Here is a 27014-nt window from a genome sequence, read left to right as displayed (position 1 = left end):
CATGGTCTCATCTTTCCAGTTGCTCTAACATGGCACATCCCATGGTCTCATGTTTTCAGTTGCTCTAACATGGCACATTTCATGGCCTCCTGTTTCCAGTTGCTCTAACATGGCACATCCCATGGTCTCATCTTTCCAGTTGCTCTAACATGGCACATGTCATGGCCTCATGTTTCCAGTTGCTCTCACCTGGCACATCCCATGGCCTCATGTTTTCAGTTGCTCTAACATGGCACATGTCATGGCCTCCTGTTTCCAATTGCTCTAACATGGCACATGTCATGGCCTCCTGTTTCCAGTTGCTCTAACATGGCACATCCCATGGTCTCATCTTTCCAGTTGCTCTAACATGGCACATGTCATGGCCTCGTGTTTTCAGTTGCTCTCACCTGGCACATCCCATGGCCTCATGTTTTCAGTTGCTCTAACATGGTACGTCATGGTCTCATGGTTCTAGTTGTTCTATCATGGCACATGTCATGGTCTCATCTTTCCAGTTGCTCTAACATGGCACATCCCATGGTCTCATCTTTCCAGTTGCTCTAACATGGCACGTGTCATGGCCTCATGTTTCCAATTGCTCTAACATGGCACTTGCCATGGTCTCATTTTTTCAGTTGCTCTCACCTGGCACATCCCATGGCCTCATGTTTTCAGTTGCTCTAACATGGTACGTCATGGTCTCATGTTTCCAGTTGCTCTCACCTGGCTCATCCCATGGTCTCATCTTTCCAGTTGCTCTAACATGGCACATCCCATGGTCTCATGTTTTCAGTTGCTCTAACATGGCACATCCCATGGTCTCGTGTTTCAAGTTGCTCTAACATGGCACATCCCATGGCCTCATGTTTCCAGTTGTTCTAACATGGCACATGTCATGGTCTCATGTTTCCAGTCACTCTAACATGGCACATGCCATGGCCTCATGTTTTCAGTTGCTCTAACATGGCGCATCCTATTGCCTCATGTTTACAGTTGCTCTAACATGGTACGTCAAGGCCTCCTGTTTCCAATTGCTCTAACATGGCACATCCCATGGTCTCATCTTTCCAGTTGCTCAAACATAGCTCATGGGCCATGGTCTCGTGTTTTCAGTTGCTCTAACATGGCACATCCCATGGTCTCATGTTTTCAGTTGCTCTAACATGGCACATCCCATGGTCTCGTGTTTCCAGTTGCTCTAACATGGCACATCCCATGGCCTCATGTTTCCAGTTGTTCTAACATGGCACATGTCATGGTCTCATCTTTCCAGACACTCTAACATGGCACATGCCATGGCCTCATGTTTTCAGTTGCTCTCACCTGGCTGATCCCATGGTCTCATCTTTCCAGTTGCTCTAACATGGCACATGTCATGGCCTCCTGTTTCCAGTTGCTCTAACATGGCACATCCCATGGTCTCATGTTTTCAGTCACTCTAACGGGGCACATGTCATAGTCTCATGTTTTCAGTCACTCTAACATGGCACATGCCATGGCCTCATGTTTTCAGTTGCTCTAACATGGCACATCCCATGGTCTCATCTTTCCAGTTGCTCTAACATGGCACATCCCATGGTCTCATCTTTCCAGTTGCTCTAACATAGCTCATGGGCCATGGTCTCGTGTTTCCAGTTGCTCTAACATGGCACATCCCATGGCAACATGTTTCCAGTTGCTCAAACATAGATCATGGGCCATGGCCTCATGTTTCCATTTGCTCAAACATAGCTCATGGGCCATGGTCTCATGTTTCCATTTTGCTCTAACATGGCACATGTCATGGTCTCGTGTTTCCAGTCGCTCAAACATAGCTCATGGGCCATGGCCTCATGTTTCCAGTTGCTCAAACATAGGTCATGGGCCATGGTCTCATGTTTCCAGTTACTCAAACATGGCACATGTCATGGTCTCATGTTTCCAGTCGCTCTAACATGGTGCATGCGATGGTCTCGTGTTTCCAGTTACTCTAACATGGCTCATCCAATGGCCTCATGTTTCAGCTGCTCTAACAAGGCACATCAAATGGTTGCATTTTTTCATTTTCTTTCACCTGGCACATCCCATTGTCTCGTGGTATCCAAACATCATCCAGCTGGATATGAGCTAGTGTCACATTTCTGAATGAGTGAAATAATTAGCAGGTATTCTGCCAACGAGCATCTTTGAAGGAAACCTCTGAGATAGAGATATTGTAATGTGAAATCCCACTTCTCAACAAAAGAATTTTTAATTTTATGAAATGAAAATCAAAGTGATACTCTTCAAAGAACTTTCACACTGCAAATGAAAGAAGTTCTTATGAAATTCATTTTCGATTAAATTCGGGATATCGTTAGCCAAATCAAAAGTGTATTTTTCACCAAGTAAAAGTGGTTTGTAAGTATTGAACTTCAGAGTTAATCTGGCTTCATAGGGCGTAAATGTTTAAGTAAAAATGTCACTTTGAGTGTGTAGAACACATCCCTAGAGCTAAAGGTTAATAGCGCGTAATAGCCCCCATTAGTCCGGATGACAGCTTTCATTCTGCGCTTCATCCCTCCAGTGAGACGTCGGATCTGCCGAAGGGGTCCACTTTGCAGTCGTGCGAGATGCACCCCAAACCATTACAGAACCCCCTCCAAAAGGAACATATGGGTGGATGTTCGTGGGTGTATACGCTGTGTTCTTGTGTCTCCAAACCCTCATTCGTCCATGTGTAACGTTGAGCAAAAACCGACTTTCGTCCGACCAATGGGTTCTACGCCATGTCCTCAAATTGCAACCTCGTCGTGCTAAACACCATGCCAATCGTATCCGTTGATGACGATTTGACAATAGGGGGCGTTTGATGACTCTCCTTGCTCTCAGCCCTGCGGTTTTCAAGCGGTTTCTCACGGTTCTTGTGGACAGACGTCTGTTGGGTAGCCACTGTCGCTTCAAAGATGGACTTAATGCAAATGGCTCGCACCAGTCGGATCAGTGCCCTGTCTTCACAATGTGATGTTACAGGTGGTCAGCCGAAGCGTGGTCGGTCTTTCACAGCATTAGTTTCACCGTGTTTTCTTACCAATCCGCTAGTGCAGCGTAATGACTCAGGAGCCTCTCACCAATGCAGTCGCTGTGAGTTCAAGTCCAGCTCATGCTGGCTTCCTCTCCGGCCGTAAGTGGGAAGGTCTTCCAGCAACCTGCGGATGGTCGTGGGTTTCCCCCGGGCTCTGCCCGGTTTCCACCCACCATAATGCTGGCCGCCGTCGTATAAGTGAAATATTCTTGAGTACGGCGTAAAACACCAATCAAATAAATAAATAAATCAAATTCTTACCAATCGGTTTATCACTGTATAATAGTAGCCCAATTGACGCCCGATAGCTTTGAACGATAACCCTGCGGAATGCATACCGATAATTTGCCATCTTTGCTCCTCTGATATACGCCTTCGCGCCATGTTCACAGAAGATTTGTCCACATTACACAAGATAGATCTTAAGTACAAAATTTGAAGGGCAAGCATACTGAATTTTGTATAATTGCAGGAAAAAAATTTTCTTGTCGCAGAACATGAAGTTCTTGCGTTGCTGTCAAGCATGAATGACCATAATCGTTCAAAGGAACATCATTCTTGGCATCATCATAACTGGCATTACAGTTAAAATAATTATTAATGGGGATTTCTAATAATTGATCTCAGCATGGCGTGCTTAACTTTTTCCCTTGTGTATATGTAGTTTTGATAGGGCTTGATTAGGGCAGTTTGGGTGCTTGTTAGTTTGGTGGTACTAACCTTTTCCAGAACTAAAGCAACCCTCTAAATACTGACGTATTAAGACTATATGATAACATTTAAATCTTGCTCTGACCCGCAGTTTTGACCTACATGAACTTCAACCATCTTTAAATCTTGAGGTTTACCATCTAGATATTCTTTAAGATCATTATAATTAACACGGGGGTGGGGGGTGCAACGGAAGAAATTCACCCTGAGTTCAACCAAAACAAATTCTAACATCCCTCTCATCAATGAGAAAGCAGCAGAATAAAGCCAACCTTTTACACGGCCCACAATCATAAACAGACCAAATTTCAAGACTTCACAAAATCGTCAATTTGTACATTTTCTTCAATGCACATAAGATCTGCTCTGAATTTTTACACAGGCACAAGTTCTCACCAACCTCTGATCTGCTCTGAATGTTTAAATAGGCACAAACTCTCACAAAGTCCTGACTTCAACACTTGGCCAGGCCAGTGGGTATTTGTCTGTAACAGACCAAGTGACATGTGCTTCAAAATGGTTCACAAATTTCGAGAACGTCTTGTTTGTTAGCATTTTAAAAAAGAACCATTAAAGTTGGACCTTCTGCAGTATATACGCCATAACACAATAGTGTTTCAATGCCAATATATGTAGTTTTTCTGAATGCCATGGAGAAACATCACAGAGATCCAGCATTATCTTCAACAATGAAGTCAACAACTGGTTGACCAGTTCTGGCACTTGGCTTATCCTAATTCTTCAAATTTTTGGGACACCTGGTCCGCTCTTTTTGACCAAAGGGTAATTGTGGCAGGAATATTTGGGGATTTTTTTCACCTGATTACTCCATCTAATGAAGATACTCATATCTTTACTTTTCCAAAAAATTGGGAGGTAAATTAATTTTTTGCTCTCAGCATTGCTAATATCTGTCCTAAAAATTAGAAGAAATAGGGTATGTGGATCTTCAACTAAGAAAAATATCGTCTCGCATTTGAACCAGTCTTCTGCTTGCATGCGTGCTCTGATAACCAAGGCGAGTGAGTGTGTGCTTGGGGTTTAACGTCGTACTTAACAATTTTTCAGTCATATGACGACGAAGGAATCCTTAGGGTATATGTAATGTGCCTCCTTGTTGCAGGACGGATTTATCTTTTATCTAGTGTTGCTTCACTTAGACGCCTTATCGAAGGCAAGTAAGCCGCTCGCCCGAGCCATAATACTGATACAGGTCAACCAGTCGTTGCACTATCCCCTTCATGCTGAATGCCAAGCGTGGAAGTTACAACTTCCGCTTTTGAAGGTCTTGAAGGTGTGAATCGACCCAGGATTGATCCTGGATCTACCTCTCCCGAAGTGGACGCTCTACCAATTTTGCTGTCAGAGCCGGTCTGATAACCAAGGCGGTCAAATTTCCTTTACAGAACAAAACAAAAGCACCTAATATATCAAGACCATTTTATTTTTTTTATCTGGTACCAGGTAACATGTAAATTCCGTGGATTCAACAATGAGTCAGGCAATAGCCAATGTAAACAATCCTGGACGATACATTTAACACACATTTACCATGGAATGTTACACTGTTTTTCTCACAGATCTTGCAAAAGAGTGCAGCAAATTTGCACTGTTTCTCGCAGATCTCACAACAGAATGCCGGTAATTTTTTTTTTTTTTTGCATATTACTACACATATTATGTCGCAACATCCAACAACTTCGCGAGTCAGGAGTTCGATCAAAGATAAACATTGGTTCTTCAGTTTTTTTTCCTGCCTTTTGCACACATCTGCTGAGTTAAAGTGACCAGACATGATATTAGAGTGATCATTCTTGCACAACTGATCAAATATACATGTAGAATAATTATACTGGAGCAATGACAAACAGCATTATCAGACCTTGAACTCTCAATTTCAGCATGGATTTGGCTATAGCAGACTATCTGCCATTCAAAAATCATAGATCACATTACAGATGTACGAATGACTAAAATACAGTATGCTGGTATAAGTATTGTAGCATATTGTTCTGATCATCCCAGAATGAATGCAGAATGTCACTTGCACACAGAAGTGCTTATATATTAAAATATAGGTGTAATTAACATGTATAATCATGTAAAAGTGATTTCTAGGTTTCATATTTCAAAAGTTGTACAAAGCCTAGCGTACAATATAATCACAACTGATTAACCACAAAATGCTTGTACAATGTGTTCGTGTATTTATCGAGACTAGATGATCAAACATAGCGTTATGTCTACCATAGTATATCGCTTTAATATAGCCACTGCCTAGCATTATCAGACACTACACCTCGATCACATCAATGAGGAACAGCGGCTGGGGTATAATTATTTAGATCAATGAGAACTCAAAAGGTACACACCATTAGTTAAAGACAATTTCATTGAATATTAAAAACAAATACTTGACTTGCTTTTCTGCGCTTTGAAATATGTGTAATATTCAAAGTGGTGAAGAGAAGATTCCCATTCACTTCACAAATAATAACGGGTACAAATGCAGTAAGAATAATTCTGAACTTTCACCCATTGCCATTTGTTTTCATACATCTCTAATATATATATATATATATATATATACACAATACTTTACATATACGCGAAAGGACTTACAAAGGACATTGATACACGATTATTGTTATGCCGTCATCTTTTTTAATCTGCATGGAAATAAGCTTGCATCTTTACATCTTGTGTGTTTTTTCCCCATTGTGAAGTGCATAAGATACAAAAAGTTTTGAGAATGTGAAATATTTCTTTCATATCAAACACGCTCACTACCAGAATTTTAACCTTTTCTACTTCTTCCCAGCACCCAATATTATCCAAGAACTATGTAACTTGTGAACTGTTTGTACTACATGTTTACAGTTTGAGCTTATAAGTACTATGTATAGAAAAAATGTCTTGACATGAGGAAATACTGGTGACTGAATTACACAGAACTGCTCAGTTCTATAGGTTGATATCATTTTACTTGAGTGATTAAGCCAGTATTTGCCATCTACAGTAAGGCGAATGTGTAATAGATAGGGCCCCAAGACAAACAAACTGAAGAACTATGCTGGACTACAGGTGTAGATCTGCAGAATGGTATACCAGGATCTCACACTAGTTGTTGCACGGGTTTCCAGCTCCATTTCATCAGTAGAGATTACACTGTGCTGAGGTGGGATTCACAATGAAGCACTAGTATCATTAGCAATTCGTAGCTGCTTTTTATTTCCTTCCTTATTTGGTTGGTGATTGTTTTTCCCATAATAATCTATAGTTCCAGTGTGTTGGGAATTCTCTCATAACCTCTTTAAACTATCAATGTTTCATAAATGAACTTAACAAACCAAACCACTTTTGCAAAGGAACAATTCTGAGCGCTGCCTTCTGACAGTGTCTGAGCTGTGTTAATAAAACCTGTGGAAAATGCTAGTTCTCACAATTTGCTGCCTTGGGGCCCCATCAAATGAAATGATGCAAGGTTAAAATATTTCTTTTTCTCAAAATTTTGTGAAAAACTGGTTTCTTCCAAAAAAGTAGCTGGTAACTACTTTCAAAAATGGTTTCTATGGAACAGCTAAGAGATGTGTCAGCTTTAATTTCCATCTCCATCTTAGTCTTCAGCTGAGCCTTGTTGTCTTTTACTCCGGCGTTGCCTCGGAGACTGCTTGGGAGATCTTCCTGGAGATCGCTCTGTTTCAACACAAAAATATGCTACATAGTTTAATACCATAAAATAAAAGTAACAAAATACAAGTGTTCATCTCTTGTGGATAGTCAGGTTTACCAATGAGGAATCTTTTCCACCTGAAGCAACTCCGGCCTAGACTGCATAGTCCATTGATCATTCCGGCCTTTGTAAGGACGCCATGTGCTCAAACTGGTTACATAGTATTCGTGCCAGAAGAGAACAATGATCAGTCCAGCTTGGGCTCCCACTTGTCAATCCAGCTTGGGCTGCCATTGGTCAATCCAGCTTGGGCTTCCATTGGTTAATCCAGCTTGGGCTGCCACTGGTCAATCCAGCTTGGGCTGCCATTGGTCAATCCAGCTTGGGCTGCCATTGGTCAATCCAGCTTGGGCTGCCATTGGTCAACCAAGCTTGGGCTGCCATTACATGGGAAAATATACTTCACTGGATACAAATTACATTCCCTAAAAACTGTTGCACTAGTAAGACTTCACAATAACTACAAATACATCCATGTATTTGTTCCTAATTTCTGACAAGTGACGTCTTGAATTAACTTCATGTTACTGAAGAAAGGAGGTGTGATTCAATTTAAGAAATAACCAAATAATTCAACCAACCTAAAAAACCAAATTTCTTCTGACTGAGTGTGGTTTCAAGCTGCACTGTAATTAATTCACATATATGATTAATTAATACTAAAATTAATGAAGACAAAGCCAGTCCAGGGTACTCACTGATCTCTTGTAATGTTTCTTCTGGGAGCCAATCGTAATCAACATCACTGTTCTGGGTTCCCATTTCAACTGGTGCCTTGGGTCGAGAGAGCCTTTTTTTCTGAAAAAATGAAAACAAGAATAACTTAAATGATTATTTCCTTGATTCACTCATGACTTATTTATTTGAAGGATTTTTCACTTACAGGACAGCAATCTGGCGTAAGAGAGGAGGAGTGACTGCTCAGGGTTTAACGTCGTACTTAAAAATTTTTCAATCATATGACGATGAAAGAGGGAAGGCCAGAAACTAATGGCCAGAGTAAGCCACTGCCTATCATCTGGTACTGTAATCGACAAAACTCCAGCCTGCACGAGAAGCAGCCAAATAAGCCAGAGCTAGATTCCAGCTTGCAACCTAAGTGGATAAACAGGCAAAAGTAACCCTGAACAGGTCAGATTTGTCACCTTCAAAACATCTCTACTCATTAACAATAATAATGTCTTTATTTACTGAAGGTGATTCAGTCAATTTGTACAAAACTTTTCTTCCTCGAGGCCTTCACAAACAAATACAATACGTAGAAACAGTTATACAGTAACAAAGGACTGCTGTCCCCGCAAAAATGCCCCAACCAGTAGGTCAGACAGGGTGGTGGGATACGGCCCATTACCGTTCCCTTCACACATGTACAATGCACAAACCAAGTCAGCAGGAAGCAGCATATCACTGACCGCTTCCTGTCCCACCTGATGGCTGGAACCCCCTACACACATGTACAATGCACAAACCAAGTCAGCAGGAGGCAACATATCACTGACCGCTTCCTGCCCCACCTGATGGCTGGAACCCCCTACACACATGTATGCAGCACAAACCAAGTCAGCAGGAGGCAGCCTATCACTGACCGCTTCCTGCCCCACCTGATGGCCGGAACTCCCTACACACATGTATGCAGCACAAACCAAGTCAGCAGGAGGCAGTATATCACTGACCGCTTCCTGCCCCACCTGATGGCTGGAACCCCCTACACACATGTATGCAGCACAAACCAAGTCAGCAGGAGGCAGCATATCACTGACCGCTTCCTGCCCCACCTGATGGCTGGAACCCCCTACACACATGTACAATGCACAAACCAAGTCAGCAGGAAACGGCCTATCACTGACTGCTTCCTGCCCCACCTGTTGGCTGGAACCCCCTACACACATGTACAATGCACAAACCAAGTCAGCAGGTGACGGCCTATCACTGACCGCTTCCTGTCCCACCTGATGGCTGGAACCCCCTACACACATGTACAATGCACAAACCAAGTCAGCAGGAGACGGCCTATCAATGATCGCTTCCTGCCCCACCTGATGGCTGGAACCCCCTACACACATGTACAATGCACAAACCAAGTCAGCAGGAAACGGCCTATCACTGACTGCTTCCTGCCCCACCTGTTGGCTGGAACCCCCTACACACATGTACAATGCACAAACCAAATCAGCAGGAAACGGCCTATCACTGACCGCTTCCTGCCCCACCTGATGGCTGGTACCCCTACACACATGTACGCAGCACAAACCAAGTCAGCAGGAAACGGCCTATCACTGACCACTTCCTGCCCCACCTGATAGCTGGAACCCCCTACACACATGTACGCAGCACAAACCAAGTGAGTGGTAAAGGGCATCATTCCCATCCCGTTTGGTCTGAACAATGTGTGTTAGAGTGTAGCATAGGAATTAGTTGAGACCGGGAATTGGGATATGAATTGTTTTTACAGCTAGTTTAGGATTCCATATGACCTTGAAAATACATGAAGGTCAGGGTCACTAGCTACAGTTTTACTCCTAAATCATTCACATTTCATTTCCCGTATTTTGGGATTGAACACGACAGGCATACGTCTAAGGCCCTATTTGATATGTACCATTCATGGTATACATGTAAATATTTAACATGACTGATTTGAACTTCTCCTTTGTATCATTCCTGTGTGGTATGATTTAAGTAAACTTCAAAGCATCAAAAAAGTAGTGTTTAGGGGTTTAACATCTTTGCAGGCACTCGCACACGTCGATTTTAGACCCTGGTATTCTGTGGTAAAATTCAGTTAAAGACCAAACAGTGGGGTAAAAATAACTGACTTCTGTGTTTTTCTGGCACAAATACTCAAATTTTTGGATAAAAACTGAATTGTTCTCGAAAATAAATGTATAGCGATGAGCGGTTGACTTCAATCACCAATGGCTGCATCTGCGACAAGCCGAAATGGTCATGCATGTACTGGCTGTAATCAAATCAAAATTAGGCTCTAGTGGGTATAAAACAAAGTGGGAGTTCATTCATATTTAGTTCGATCAATCTTCAGTACACCAGAAAAGTGAAAGAAAAGCAGATGCAACATGTGCAGGCTTTCAATGAATGTCACTTTGATACACCCTATCCCATTGGCTGTTCGTCTCCTGAGGACCAATGAGTGAGCTTTTAACAAATTCTGAACTGTATACAACAACGCAATGGCTGTTCGACAACTGCGCAATATCAGTGTCTGACCAGTCACTGAGGACCATTAAATCCGAAAACAATCCAAAATTTATTTTGTTGCTTGACTGCGTGACTGACTAGCTCCGATGAAGGTGAACTTATATGTCTTACATTGAACTGCTGAAAAGGTGAGGGGTCACTTGGCCAGTTGATTAAAGGTAGGCCTAATGTACTCGCACGCCAGTCAAAGGCCGGTGTGAAAACACGCGACGCCTCACAGGCTCTTTGAATGCTGCTCACATTAGGTGAGAATGTCATCTTCTTACATAGTGATAATCCATTCCCCGTTGTTTTAATCTCTGATCCAGATTATGAGGATTAGAGACACCCCAGGAAACAAAAGAGAATTACAGCCACTCTTGATAATACCTGTTTGATGTGATTGAAAATAACAGTGGGATAGAATTACAATTACATGAACAATGGCAGAGAGAGAAAAGGCTCCAACTTTTGAAGGGTTAGAAAGAGCAACAATTTCCCGATGCTAGCTTTATAACGACATGTGTAATGATTTCCTCAAATGAAGAAATAGCCTAAAACATAAGCAAAATCTTGTACATTAACTTTACTCACCCCATACGTAGCCAAAAGTTGTTGAGCTCCAACCAACAGAAGCACACCCACAGCAGCCAAAAATACATAGAGGAAAAACCTGGAGGGTGAGAATAAAAAACAGTTCTGATGTGAAGTGTTCACACTATACCGTAATCTCTCGTAACCAAAATAAGCACAGCTGAACACTTACCTGTAACCTCAGTACCGAGCTCACCGCTGACATTCCTATCACCAAGTGTTAAGATACACACAGCTGATTTAATTCAAAGAGTGCCTAGGCAAATATTGAACTTGATTTACCAAGTTCTAACCAAGACCATGTCTTTCAATCAAAGTTTGAAAAAAATGCACACTGATGTGTAAACAAGTTGAAATTTTGAAGGTGCATCAGCTTTTGATCATCTGATTTATCTAAACACTTTGTTTTTTTGTTACATGTCACACTCCAGAATTGTTCACTTTGACTGCCCAATCTATTCACTAAAAGTGATCAAATCCATATGCCAGAGAAAACCACTGACCTTCTGTAAGTTACTAACAAAATTCCCATTTAGGATGTAGAAATCCATCCATACCATGGTGGCGAAAGACAAGTGATCTTCAACAACCATATGGCTGTGGAAAGGACTGTACGTGTACGCTAACAGCGAGAGCGCTGTAATACCTAATTTACGGAGTGTTGGCAAAACTTTCATGCATCTGTGCACGTGTTTTCAGGATCAGCAATCCATCAAAGAATATCTGAAACTAACTTCACTGTTGCCAATGATGTAATATGAACATTTCAAAGATTAAAAAACGAATGATTCTTCTTATTTAATTTTTTATAGGAGCCAGGGGCATTTCAGTCTTTTGACCGTGTATGATAAACCAATGCCCTGCTAGGACGTACACTGTGGTAGCCCCGACTGGATTCTGGGTGTGGTGCCTGACTCTGGATCAGAAAACCATGTGGGAAATACAAATGACATTAACTACATGTGAAGACAGGTTACATACGTTTCTCCATCCAGTCCATCCTCCAACTCTACAACATTGATTGTCTCGTTAAATACTGCACTCTGAAACTGTTGTCCTTCCTGAAAAGATAAAGTCCAAAGAAGTTCTACTTACACACTGAGACGCCAATGCAGCCATTAGATTGAGGTAGGGAAAAATAATTATGTACAGTTACATGCCAGGCTGAAAGAAAGAGTTTCATCATTCTTACACCAAATTTTGTGTACACCTTACCTGCACCGTTAAAATCTTATCCCTTGAGCAAAGCTAAAGGTGCGGTAAGCTTTTATTTTTTGTTAACTGACGTATAGGTGACAGTGTAAACTAAATTTTAAAGCAACCAAGTATACGAAGAGGAAAATGAACAAAAGCACCACTAAGCCAAAAACTCATAATTCCATCCCTTTGAGGATATGAAGGATCTAAAATTTCTCTGCTTATAATCTATGTACTATTCTCAGACATGATTGTGGTGAACCAAGAAAATAGCTGAAATATCCTATCATAGCCCAAAAACGCCTTCCATCCGCAACCCCCATAATGCACATCTTTGTGGCACAACTCGCAGAAAGCCAAACCGGCGGATGTTATCTTCCTCATGAATTTCCCCACGTATTCCCCTTCGACCTTCCGTTCAAGCCAATCCCACCTCCAGATGTTTTTCAACCCCTTGTCCACTGTACGCGCATCAAAATATTTATCTGATCGATCCACGATACTCCGAGACGTTGCCGCCATTTTTGACCGGGCTGGCTCTGCTTCTGCCTTCGAATAATGGTATCTTGTTCCCGATTGGTTGAAACAGTTGGGCTTAATGAAACACACGATCTGACTGGACAATAGACTCCATTCAGATAACATTATAACCTCCGGCAATGCCAGATTTCGGTAGCCCTGCATCCGCAAATTGACAGAATCTTCGACTTTATTTTGAGGAAATAAATCGGAACTTTACAAAATGTTACTACACAGAAAAAAAAACGGAAAACAGGTAAATTAATCGAAACTGAACAAAGAAAAAGCAGAAAAAAATCATGTCTGTATTCTGCGTCTTATCAGTTAGCGGTTGCTACTAAATTAGAATTAATGTCAAATTCATCTATCAATGATAACATAGTGGCAATGAATCCACAACAAGTGGCATCAGTTTTCAGGCTGTCCAATAATGCTCAACAAGTGGCATCAGTTTTCAGGCTGTCCAATAATGCTCAACAAGTGGCATCAGTTTTTCGGCTGTCTAATAATGCTCAACAAGTGGCATCAGTTTTCAGGCTGTCCAATAATGCTCAACAAGGCCATTCGGAAAAAATAGGTTTCAAGTAACATGTCGGGAAAATAATGGGCAGGTAGTTTTTTTTAATTTACACATATATACAAATATATACAAAGACAATAACATTTTCTCAACAAAGATGGAACACACTGACCAGTTCTTTCTTTCATCATTTTATGAATAAAGGTTCCATTTGTATGCTTTCGGTAACTCAAGAAATTAGCACTCCTCTAGAAGGATGTAAAATGCCACGTCAAGACAAGGTACAGTAGAAAGGATCTAATGATTTTAGCACCAGTGTCAGCCTTCATAATTACAGCCTTCAATATGTTCACTTCATATGCACAGACACAGGACAAGATTTATGTAGAGCCTTAATACTATTTTCGTTATAATAAACCTATAAATATATAGTCTCGCCAGTGTTCTGACATCTACTAAACTTTTAGATGCCTCTCATAGAGCAAAATTATTGCCAACACAGTCAAAAAGTTTCTCTCAGATCACTCTTCTCAAAAAGCTATCACTATATATCCAATTAATCCTCATTGCTGCCTTGCTCTCTGACTGTACGTGGGAAGGTCTGACAACCTGCAGATGGTCGTGGGTTTTCCTCCCACCATAATGCTGGCCAGTCCTAGAAATGAAATATTCTTGAGTATGACATAAAACACAAATCAAATAAGTAAACATGTCCTAATATTGTCCTCAAGCACTGTCATCCCTGTTATTGTTTATTTCCGTTATTTCCCTGTCTGATAAAATGTGATCTGCAGAAGGAGATCAGAATTCACTAGTTGTTCTGGTGAAATGTACACAAAATGTATGGACAATTAAGATATTCAGTCCATGAGTAAACAGTCCAGACCTACTACAGTTCTGTCAATACAAAATGACAGAAATTCTGACAGCTGAAGCAAGAGACTTAAACTAAGACTGATTACACCAGCAATTGGCTGCAGCTTAATAATGTTGCAAGCCTTCTGTTGGCAATCTGCCCATAAGCTGCTGGTCCAATTCCAGCAGTGAAGCCAGGACAGTCCTATTTCACAAGCCAATTCATTTTTCCCATCTATTCGAGCTGCCGCTATCAGTTAAACCTTCGCAAGGGGCTCCTGTGCTAACTCACCAAACAGAAAACCTTACAGAAGTGTTGTAAAGAAATTTTCTGTCGTTAATGTCTGTTACCTACAGCATCACACACGCTGTGCTCTCAAAGGCAGAACGCTCTCTTAACTTGTGACAACTAGGTGACATTTAGCCCACGACCACCGCGCACAAAGGTCTGCTTTAATACGACGGAGAAAATACACCTGTGTTAAAACTCTGCATTTTTACGGTTGGTCGGATTACCAGAAACACATCTTTTTCCAAACAAACTAATATAAAACATTGGACAATGTCTGGCTATTCCTATGACCAGGGTAGCACTGTCAAATACCCTGGCTCAAACATGCCATGAATTTCCTATAGCAAGCCTCAAGGAAGGTGTTTGGGCACAGGGTCACCTACACCAGCTGGAACTTGCATGCTGCCATTCAGCAGTGAGCTTTGAACGATACAGTAAAATATGAAGTAAGGTTCATTGAACAGGCAAAACTGAAAACTATGTGTAAAAATATTTTCATTTATAGTTATAGATTTTTTGAAAGGTGTTGAAAGGCAATCAAATGTTTGAATTCTATGGTGGGCTTTACGAGTCATACTGACAGTATCTAGGAACTCTGACGTCACATCAGCTCTTTGGTGGGTTTAATGAGCCATACTGACGGTAACTAGGAACTCTGACGTCACATCACCTCTATGGTGGGCTTTATGAGCCATACAAAAATCTAAAAAATTAATGAAAGTATATCATTATTCTCACAGAGAAATATGAATGAAATTAAAGGATTTTTATATGAGTTTTCCAGGACAAATTTCAATTTTCAACGAAAGATTTTCTGTAGTTTTTTAAGAGGATATACGAGAGATTTCACACCAAAAAATTGATCAGCGCATATCCAGTCAAATTTTTGCATAGCTTAAATAATAACCTTACATAAAATACCAGCCTTAGTTGTGCACGTTACTGTTCAAAATCAGTGATAACGTTCTTAATATTTACTAAGCGGGTCACATTGTAACTTTTTCCAATTTTAGGACCATTTTAATATTATAATATTATTAGTTCAGGTAAGAGTCTGACATTTACTGAAAGGCAATATTTTGAGCCAGTCTTCATAAATGCAAAAAATTTGATTTGATTTTTTGCCAAACATCTCAATAACAGCCTATTCAAATGTTTTAAAATTTTTTAATGGTGATTTCTATTTCTGTCTAATCTGAGAGGCAGTCACATTGCATTTGGCTGCGTTTAAAGTGAGGTTGATAATTTGACCGACAAAATAGGAGAAATGTAAAACAAGATCTTTGCTTCAATGGAATTCTTGCCTTACTTTTTCTCCTCAATCAAATAAACTTCTAAATTTTGCTCTGAATGGAATTTCTTATGATTCTGATTTACGCTTTTACAATATTAGGCCTAAATATGTGTGACACAACTAGATCTTACCCCTGACTGACCACGCATACATAATGTGAGGACAACTACACACAGCGCCCTCTAGAATGTCACCTCCACACACTTAAATCATGGAGGTATATATGGAAGGAGGAACAACTCGCCCGTTAGTCCAGCGAGCCGGCCAGACATATCCGCTCTGCCTTTCTACTCTGAATGAAATCTCCCGTGCCAGGCAGCCTTTGATGTTACCCGTGATACCTGTACTTATGCCAGCCAGACTTAAGGTGTGAACTGCCAGAAAAAGTATTCCATCACGCGCATTCACTTTGAGCAAAACGCGTCAACTCCAAATTCTGCACACAACAACATATAGTAAGATCATATTTTTCCGTCTAAGTGATCATTTTAACCACACCTATTCGACTATTGCATTGGAAGATATAGCTTGTATAGGAAAGTGAGATTTATTCAGCAATCTGAAACATTTTTTAATTTTTCGCTACTTTCCAGTGGGCTCAGTATGATAAAGTTATGTTTTCAATTGGCATTAGTTTGCGTATTTAATTTGTTTTAGAAAAATTAGCTCTCCCAATGAAGTTTTCTCATGTTTTGATAAAGAATGATCTACACGACAGATATTTACTTCCACACAAAATCAAAATTTTCCAGGGTTTTTATTTTTCTCCAAGACTTTCAACTACTTGCAATGGAATTTCATTCTTCCAGGAAATTCAAGGAGTTTCAAGTACTGTGCGAATCCTGTATATTTATGCTTACTTTTAAGTGATGCCTGTTTCGATTTTTAGAGGTCTTATCCTTTAACAGATTATTTTTCCACCTGACGGTATCAAGAGGGGAATTATTGATAATATGATGATATTATTCAAATGATGATGAATTAGGGGATTGGCCCTCTCAGCGATACGTACTACATTCCTCTTCATTTTTTCCTCATGTTTTTTCTCCTTTTTTCCGCATTTATCCTTACAATCACTAATAGTAACACTGTAATAAAATAATTATGGGTTAAAACAGAGCCTGGAGTAAACCAAATGTGAGAACCGGAGTCAAACATGCTATCTTATTGGTAAAGGGCCTTGTCAGCATGACCATTCGAGCTAGCAAGGCCCCCCTCTGGAATTAAGGCAGAACCCAAATCAGCAGTAGATGGATTCGAACTCTCACCCTCAACTGTTAAGTACTGCTATACTCACACTATCTTTGTAGTTCAAATTCACTGTTAAGCCAAATGGTCTGGAATGGAAAGCTTCACTTGGGGAAAACACATACTCAAATGTGGCCTGTCGTTTTGGTTCAACCACTGTGTTGTACTTCACAACTGTGAACTGGATTGGAAAAAAAGACATTTCAAATGATCGCAACCACACACAAAATTATGAAAACAAATTAAAATATGAAAAGTAACACAATAACACCCGATTAGTGCTTGATTCAGAGTAATTCGTCCACTTTATATTTTTTGTGAAATACGATTCCTTATCAGAAACACTTAAAATGCCACTTTGGTCAGAATTCAAATTGCGCAAAAATATCACAATGATATGAAAGAAATCCTTAGGAGTAAGCCTAACACTATGTTTCAATAGGATTTTGATGAATAACACTATTTAACCTATATAACTGAAGATTCCTTGTCCGTAAAATTTTCCTGATGTGAGGAGATAATATTCCATGTATGACGTCGAATCAGGCAGATGTGACGATGAGTAAGGCATTTATGCGGGAATGACATCAAGAGCGTTTGAAAGAGCAGCGTCATTTGTGGATGTGTTCGACGTCAAAGCAGGCAAAGTGGAAGGGACAGAAATATTTTGTTTCCGTACAGTCTGACAAAACGTACAATATCGGTTTTAATTAACTACAATATTTTCACAATTTATGAAAGCAATTCATACTATCCCAATCTTTATCAATTCACCTGGCTTTTAAGACACAAATGTTTTGACACCAAAGTAGCTCTTTAAGTGTTGGCATCTAAAGTATTATGTTAACTCATTTGCTACCACATCATACAGCCCTGTATGACGTCGAATCTGGCAGATGTGACGTTGAGTAAGGCATTTGTGCTGGCACGACGACAGCATTTGAAAGGGCAGCGTCATTTGTGGATGTGTTCGACGTCACAGCAGGCAAAGTGGAAGGGACAGAAATATTTTGTTTCCGTACAGTCTGACAAAATGTACAATATCGGTTTTAATTAACTACAATATTTTCACAATTTATGAAAGCAATTCATACTATCCCAATCTTTATCAATTCACCTGGCTTTTAAGAGTGAGTGCTTGGGGTTTAACGTCGTACTCAACAATTTTTCAGTCATATGACGAGGAAGGAATCATTAGGGTGCATGTACGTGTAATGTGCCTCCTTGTTGTAGGACGGATTTCCACCGCTCTTTTATTTAGTGCTGCCTCACTGAGACTACTTACCGAAGGCAAGCAAGCCACTCCGCCCGAGCCATTATACTGATACGGGTCAACGAGTCAATGCACTATCTCCTTCATGCTGAACGCCAAGCGAGGAAGTTACAACTTCCTCTTTTAAAGTCTTAGGTGTGACTCGATCAAGGTTTGATCCTGGATCTACCGGTCCCGAAGCGGACGCTCTACCATGGCTTTTAAGACACAAATGTTTTGACACCAAAGTAGCTCTTAAAGTGTTTGCATCCAAAGTATTATGTTAACTCATTTGCTACCACATCATACAGCCCTTGCTAATGAAACCCTGTTCACCACTTGGTCCCCAGCAGGCCACAGCAGAAATACAATTTTGCAATATAAAATTAGAAGTTGTTTGTTTTATGATTTTTGGATAATTCAACCATCAGATTTTTGGTGGCAGCTGGTATTTTTGCTCTGTGAAGCATGTACACATAAAATTAATCACTTTATTAGAACTGTGTATTTCTCGATTTGAGTAAAATTGTGCTTGTGAAAATGTATTTTTACATATCAAACTTTTGGTAAAATACAGTATTCAAATCAAAAAGTTTTTGGATATAAAAGTTTACATACTGGATATAAAAAAGCTTACATTTTGGATATAAAAGCTGTAGTCTTGTGGATATCTAAAAGCAGCATCCATGGTCTCCACAATGAAGTCCTTGTCACCAGTGTTGGTGAATCCAACCAAGAGACGAACTATACCTCCAGCTGGTAAATCTGTGAACACAAGGAGGAAACAAAGTAAATTAACAATGAATAAGTGGACAAAGACAAAAAACTTCAAGACAACATATATAAAACTTATTATTTGGACTCAAGTACCTTTCCCCAATGAAATACTTTTTTGACAAGCCTTATTTTGACCATGATTTCTCTTTTATGTGCATGTCTATGAAGATATACAGACAATTTATTCTGACATACATTTTCTGCCACATAAGGTAAGTATTTTCATAATTTCAAGTACCATCACAGAGACGTATGTAAAAAAAATTCCAAACATTAAAGTTGACATTGTGACTGTGCATTGGAGACATTGTATAAAGTGCAACAAAACAATGCCTTCTAGGAGCTTTTAAGTCTGAGTTGAAGAAATTTCTTGGAACACTCAACATTTCATTGGTAAACCATCATATTTTTGGTTCAAGTTATTTGTTAGTATCAATACAGCTAGACTAGTTTGGAAGCCCAAATGGTTTGGGGAAACTAAAATGGCTCTATGTATGGCCCTGGTCCGACATCTTTCCAACTGGGCAGAAGAGCACATGTATCATTCTTTCTTTTGTCAAACAGAAGTATAGGCACACTACAAAGGGAAATACTGTAACCAATTGAATGTCTGTGCGTTCAGCCTACATGAAAAAATATGCCAGCTGGGGCCATTTACGATTAATGGTATTGTTATTGATTTATTTATTTAATTGGTGTTTTACACGATTCAAGAATATGTCACTTCTATACGACAGCAGCCAGCATTGTGGTGGGAGGAAACCTGGCAGAGCGCAAGAGGAAAACTCGCAACAATCTACAAGCTGCTGGCAGACCTTCCCATGTACGGTCAGAGGGGAAGCCTGCAAGAGCTGGACTTAAGCTCACAGTGATCACACTGGTGAGAAACTCCTGGGTCATAGCACCGCACTGGCATGCTAACCATCTTGGCCATGGAGGCCCCGTGTCACACTGTATTTATTTATTTATTTGATTGCTGTTTTACGCCGTATTCAAGAATATTTCACTTATACGACGGCGGCCAGCATTATGGCGGGTGGAAACCGGGCACAGCCCGGGGGAAACCCACGGCCATCCGCAGGTTGTTGGCAGACCTGTCCCACTGTAAGAAGACAGATTGTTCCATTGGTTTTAAATGTGGCTTCTAATTTATTTCAGTCCTATTACAATAATGGATCTACTGTTTGTGAGTCAGACATTCTTCTCCGTTACAACATTAGACCAGTCATCTGAAGTCAGAAGATGCTGAATACCTGTTCCTGTAGGTTTGGTAAAGAGGAGTTGAGTGTCAGCGTTAGGAGATGGCTTCAAGGCTCTTTCATCTTCCTCATCCTCTTCTTCAGCCTCTTCTCCCTGAGACAATGGGTCAAATATACATAAAACCACCCTTTTACCAGAATAACACTTCTGATATGACAATAATTCAGGAAAATAAATTTAACAAGCCTATGGGCAGATTGTGTTGGCAATCCATCAAAACAAGAAAAAGACATCACAAAATGTGCGTTTCCTCCCAAGTACATTGCAAATGACACCATGTCTTGTTCAAGCTTACTAAACAGTAGTATAAATAATAAATAAATGATAAACGGACAATCCCAGCCAGCAAGGCTTCATTTCCATGTACAGAGGGTTCATTAAAATGGCGTTACCAGCTACATGCAGCCTGTTACTTCTATAGAAAATGGAGCAGTTTGTCGCTGCCTTTTTCAAGTAATGCTCATATTTTTCTTCAGTCGGGTAGCGGGTTACTTTTTATAGGGTAGCAGTAACTATTGCTATGAATGGTACAACATGGTCAGTCTAAAATATCTGTGACTGTGTTGGTGTCAAATTATTTGTATTCATTTAAAAACAGAAATGAATTAGGGCTACACCGGCAGCAAGACTCAAGTTTTGGCTCAGCCTGTTGTCTAGGCCTCTGGACTTCCGAGTCACTGTTTTGGTTAGGCTAGATGAATCATATGCTCCATGTATTTATTCAACTGGCCGACTGTTCAGTCATATGCCGCAGGTAACTGTACGTACACACTGTATCAAACACGGAATCAATGTCTAGAACTTGAGATAGGCCTATATGCTGGTGTGAATGTTGGAGCCATGAACACAAAAATGTCTTGCTGGCTAGAGCTCTACAGCCGTCTTTCACTTCCGTAGGGTATACAGATGCAGGCACCAGAATAAGATTACTGTTATACTGAGAAATGAACATGGCAACCACCTGTTGTTTATAATAGTTTTGGACTTGATATTTCTTGTAAATATTATAAGGCATGGCCGGTATTTGTCATCTACTCCAAAACATAGTCACATGCACAAGGCTATGCTGGCTGGCTGACAGATGTTGCTGTTGTACTGGGTCTCTCGGCACATGGGGGTCTACACGTCAGACCTCCTGCAGTGCGCGATGTGTCTCTTACAAGAACAGGATTACCTTCCAATCTCCCCATTTGCCTGTCATGAATTCAAGCCCGACTTCTTCCTTTTGCGGCACCCTTCTTGGGAAAAGGTTGCGGAAATACAGTATTTACAATGGTGAATGCTGTACTCAAGATTTTCTCACTAATCCAATAATGATCATATTTAAAGGGAGTAGCCGCCTGCCAGTCCATAATTACATCACATACCTGACAAATGTCCTCACGCAGAGTTAGAGTCAATTAGCTATTTGGGAGACCAATCCTTAGGTCAAGGGCAGCCCTCCATATATCAGGTACACGGAAGTTGTGTAATGACAAAACGTACTCAAAACATTGCTGAAGAAGTGCTAATGTACACTTCCTAATAATGTTCTCATGCAGACGCCTGTAAGCTTCCCTTAGCTAACTTTGCTTGAAAGAGCTAATCAACCTAATACCGATGACTTAATAACAATCTAGAATGACTACTGGAAACGACCGTAAGCCGTAACATGTTGGTGTTACATGTTACAAGTAACATGTAAAGTTACAGGGACTGAACAAAGTTGGAAGGTGAATATGGGCCAGATTAATCAAATTCTTTCAAGGAGATCAGATCAGTGAGGACAGTTTCTGCTGGTGTAGTTCATATTTTGTTGGAAATGCGAGCATCAGTGATCGACACCCTGCCTCTGTGTACATGCAAGACACCTCCACTATGTCCAAAGAAAATCTGTTCTCGTGTGCAAAAGTATTTTGATCGCAATGAGCACTCATTGCCTAACACAGATTACATCACTTTTTATTCATATCAGAAAACCAGGCGTATTCAACAATAGATTTGGTCTGTCGTGGAGAGGGTAACTGATACTTCCTCACTTAACCTTCATTCATACATAAAAACTGTGCACCTCCACAGAATTACATACAGTTTATGCATGCATCCCAACTGAAAGCTACAGGACAATCTTTACCGTTTCAGTAACAGCTGCTTCCTGCTCCATCCCTCCTGCTGGCCCCTCATCTGTCTCCACTGTGGCCTCATCCTCCTCTCCCTCTACAGCATCACCCCCTGCATCCTCAGCATGGGCAACGACACTGCTGCCTATTGAAAAAATTAACCAACCCTCGTGTTACCTTGTGAGATTTTTGCAGACTTGCTCTCGCACAATTCAGCACTATCTCCAGCTGACAATTTAAGTTGAATGTGTAATTTGATCACACAATTTGCAGTTGGCAAAAAATTTCACAGCACTGGCGTCAGAAGTGTACCTTAAGTTTAACCATGGAAATAAAAGTGCAGTACACCCATAATCACACAAACAACAATCTGAGTTTGTTTAGTTTAAGGTTGCAAGACAAGAATCCACAGTTTTAGCCAACACTGTGAGACTTCAAAACCTTTATAATCCCCTCTCAGCTGAAAAGCCTGTGTCTGCATGCATCTGTTTAGTAACTTTTCCCCATAATGCCACTGCCCACTACTCCTAGCAAGTTTTATGTCTGACATGCGATAGTTATGGCCAATAAGTAATATTCGCATTTCATGCTGCACGCTACAACATTCACCACAACAGAACAGCCCTGGTCAAATCAGCACCCAGTCGTGGACAGTGGTCTTTGAAGTTTGAGCTGTTGTTGTCTTCCATGGCCAATAAAACTGTAAAGATTTCAAATTAAAGCTTTCTACTTGAAATTTTCTGTTTTTCTACTATTCTAAAACAAGCTACTGGGAATGGGTACAGAAATTTCAATGCAAAATTTCAATTAAGGTGAAAACATAGGTTATTTTAATTAAGACAAGATAGTCATGGAAGAAAATTTTAGCATAAAAAAATTAAAAATATGGCTTTAAGGAAAGACATTCTTTTGGGAAAGCAATCAGACTGTATCTAGTCTTCAGATATGAGAGTTTCACTGTCATGCAGTGTCTTAAAATTTAGGAACTGGAAAAAACAGCATTTCGCCATTTAGCTGCATGCTGTTTATCACCTCCTGCTCCTTGTGAGGAACACAGGTGCTATAATTAGGGTTTAACCCCTCACTGGAAGCATTTCAACCTTTTCGCAGCAACGTGTTGGAACCAGGAAACACCCATATTTCAACATTGCAATAACATCTCAAATCATAAGAAAATATTGTTGAAGCAGGCCCTATTTTCAATTTTTGGAGTGATCTCGCGATAATTCACAATGCTACGAGGATTGTTCTGTTCTCTTCATTTCTCTATACTGTCCCATGTTACCTTTCACCTTGTCTGCTTACCACTGCCCTATACATGCGAAGTGCTTGAATGTGCACAGTCTCCAACACAATTCCTGCTCAAACTGGCTAACACCTTGTACACAATGAAACAAAATTCATTTCCATGCACAATTTACAAGAATTTGCAGGCTATTTAGTTAGAAATCTGTCTCAATCTTTATGTTCCTGTATCACGGTACACAGCTTAACTTATTGCTGAAGGCCTATCTATTACAGCTACAAGAGTAATCTTTTCACGCAACCTTGTTAAAACTATAACACCATTTAACAACTATTCTATAAGTTATAAGAGCTTACAACATATTTCTTACATTTTATTTATAATCCTTACTTGTCTTTTTCTTATTTGCATCATAATATTTACATGTAGTAACTTCTCACTGTTTAAAGTTAACTAAGATGAAGTTTTATGGAACTGTCATAATGATCAGTAATGGTAATGAAGTTACAGTCAATACTTATAGGCTGTGTAATATTATGTTCCCAAAATTACAAACACTCGGTAAAATTAACAGACCTGTGACAAAGAAAACTTCCAGTAAGGTACCGGTACTGGGATTATGAATAATTTTTTAACTTGAATATGAACAGTGTGGTAAATTTGTCCATAAATTTACTATGTATAAAATTTTCGAAAAGCCGAGTTCATCGGGAACATCAGCAAGTTAGTTTCACCAACACAAATGTTGGAAAGTAACGTTATATTAGATGAATCACCTACTACACCGAATGCCACGTAGTACATCCCAAACCAGCTAACAGGTTACTACAATATGTACCGGTTTCCATATGATACCGTAAACATCCTCACCTTGTCCGACAAGAAGAACTGTTGTAGGCAATATAAGCAGCAAAAGAAGTAGAAACTTTCCTAAGAATCTTGTCATGGTTAAAATTTGTCTTTCCCCTGACAGATGTGACGATGAACCAAGATATTTCTGGGATAATCCAGACACAGTCTACGTCCACGATGGAAGCAGACCGGAAGAGACAGTTCTGAAACAACCAGACGACGGTCGCTCTTAGCTCTTTAAAACAAGAAAGATCATTGGTGTATAAATCCGGAAGCCAGAAAATAGTTTCAATACTGACCAATGAGTAGCGTTGTTGCTGGCGCTTTAGCGAGCAGCCGGGGGCCAAGAGCGAAGTCGACAGAGGCGAGTCACAGCAAGGTGTGCATGGGGTGAGCTCAGCTGGGCAAAAACTCAAATGAATGACGGTAGGTGACATAAAGAACAATGCCAATTTGCCGTCTTAATCCTTGTAAAACCGAAGCACAAATTTTGTGCGGCACACATGTTACACCTTTGTTAACGACCGTCTTACAAAAGGATAATGCAGACAGACGTGGTGTTTTCCCCGGACACTTGTCACTGTCATTTTGCACGCTTCATATACATGTGTGCGGCAAAGTACAGCATCCACGGAGAAAGGAAAGTTGTAGCTAATTGCACCCCACCCCCCTCCCCATTCCTTTCAAATCCCCAGAGAGCAGTAGTTGCAGGCATGCTGTCCATCATTTATGGGTTGATAATATTGACTGTGACCATATGAATTTCGTTCAAACCTCACATTTAGTTTTCATGGCCAGTGTCATTTAAAATACATGAACATGTATTACAATCACAATTTCACAGCTTCACTCTTGCCATAAAAATTTAAAATATATTATAATAAAGACAAAAACGTATACTTCAAGCTGAAGATATGTAATTTCCGATGACCTTGATGTTCAAACTTTCATGAATGTCTCTGAAGCTTTGATTGAAAGTGCTGTGCATACGTGTGATGGCATTCTACTGGAGCTTTCCAGACTGTGTGGAAATGTGAACTGCGGCGCATGTGCTTAGGGCCAAGGCTGAAAGTGAACGGGAAAGGGCTGATCTTGTGAACATACATGTATTGTGAGTGGAGTGGATGTCTGTCTGGCATAATTTCCAGCATGTTACTTCAGTGAGGAGGCACTATAAATATTACACTGCTGTACCCATTCTGCTCATTTTACATGAATGTGTCCCACTGTTTAAATTATTATGTTGGCTGATTAAGAAACACAAACTTTTGTCCGTTTTAATCTGATTGGTATTGGGACTTATAATGCATATGATTTAGATGAAAGCAGGTAATAAGCCTTTCCTTAGACCCATTATCTTATCATAATTCTTTTTTTTGTTTTTTTTTTTACAGACATAAGGCAACACCACTTTTATATTCTGTTTTATGGGCATAAAGCTCCAATCCAATAAAATTATTTATTAAATGCTGTTCAAATCTAGCTACGTCTAACTGCTCCGGCTATAAGACCAGAGGTTTGTTGTGTACTCCTGGGCTTGGTCTGGCCTTGTGCACTCATAAGTATAACCACTGGTATTTAGTTTTTATCATATGCATGAAAATATATATCAATACATTGAGTGTGTACTGTATTTTACATGAGTTATAACCTTAAGAGTATAGGCCTCCAGTCATACTGTTATGTATGTAAATTGAATGATCAGCCAATGTTGGTTTATGCTGTATTTGATGTATGTAGCTGTTGTGAATAGCCTTGTTTACTTGTTACTTGTGTGATGGTAAACAGTTGTTTTCTACTAACATGTAACGCCTCCGTAGCTGAAGTTTATTAAACACACTTCATACAACTTGTAACCCTTGAGATGTGGATGAAGCCTATTTAAGTGGTGTATTCCATGACCAACCTTTAGCCTGTCTGTGGCTATCTGTCTGTTTGTCTCTCAGGTCATTTGCCAGTAAAAACAAACTCTTGAACAGTACACATCCCAGTATTATAACTTCATCTGTATGTTACGTATCCTTTAGGTCAAGGGATTTGGAATGCATTGGGCATAATTTTTGTTACACTTGATTTTACCAGCTTAATTATTTTGATCTTACATTATTAATTTCAGAATTCAAGTATACTTAACAAGAAATACCTGTAAGAGTTTAATGTTCAAACTCTACACAATGACATCGCTTGAACTGTGTTTGTTTAATAATGATAATGAATTAAAGGCCTTTGATGTAATTTTGGTGCAGATTTGTTGCCATATAAACAGAAGATATATTTAAATGATTTGATGATGACTTATGCACACAAATTTAAACCTTCGATCTCCTCCAGATTCGTTTTTGGTT

At 40.0% G+C, this 27014-nt stretch overlaps 2 protein-coding genes across 2 annotated transcripts in view; one reads left to right on the top strand and one right to left on the bottom strand.

The window, feature by feature from the left end:
- Nucleotides 1–5162: 5162 nt before the first annotated feature.
- On the bottom strand, nucleotides 5163–24869 carry LOC135474845 (translocon-associated protein subunit alpha-like). The gene is made up of 9 exons (XM_064754460.1): nucleotides 24688–24869; nucleotides 22586–22716; nucleotides 20466–20565; nucleotides 19073–19200; nucleotides 17233–17364; nucleotides 12240–12319; nucleotides 11259–11337; nucleotides 8168–8267; nucleotides 5163–7432 (listed from the first exon to the last, which is right to left on the bottom strand). Exons 1-9 carry the CDS (start codon nucleotides 24761–24763, stop codon nucleotides 7353–7355), a joined length of 906 nt encoding a protein of 301 aa, XP_064610530.1. The 5' UTR covers nucleotides 24764–24869; the 3' UTR covers nucleotides 5163–7352.
- An 89-nt stretch (nucleotides 24870–24958) lies between these two features.
- The window catches only part of LOC135475399 (ataxin-1-like), a 69699-nt gene continuing 67643 nt past the window's right edge, over nucleotides 24959–27014 (top strand). The window contains exon 1 of the mRNA XM_064755275.1: nucleotides 24959–25095. The gene's annotated coding sequence lies outside the window, so the exon portion shown is untranslated. The remainder of the gene's footprint in view (nucleotides 25096–27014) is intronic.

The sequence above is a fragment of the Liolophura sinensis genome, chromosome 9 (genome assembly GCF_032854445.1).
Source record: "Liolophura sinensis isolate JHLJ2023 chromosome 9, CUHK_Ljap_v2, whole genome shotgun sequence".
Lineage (NCBI taxonomy): Eukaryota > Metazoa > Mollusca > Polyplacophora > Chitonida > Chitonidae > Liolophura > Liolophura sinensis.
Note: the sequence above shows the minus strand (reverse complement) of the source record. Positions and strands in the feature narration are given on the sequence as shown.

What these genes read in the sequence shown, in the direction of transcription:
- LOC135474845 (XM_064754460.1), bottom strand. Translation starts at nt 24,763, where the DNA reads ATGACAAGATTCTTAGGAAAGTTTCTACTTCTTTTGCTGCTTATATTG. An exon ending in ACAGCTTTTATATCCAAAAT is followed by an intron (nt 17,365 to 19,072) that starts GTAAGCTTTTTT and finishes TTTCCAATCCAG; the next exon opens with TTCACAGTTGTGAAGTACAA. An exon ending in GATGGACTGGATGGAGAAAC is followed by an intron (nt 11,338 to 12,239) that starts GTATGTAACCTG and finishes CTCACCCTCCAG; the next exon opens with GTTTTTCCTCTATGTATTTT.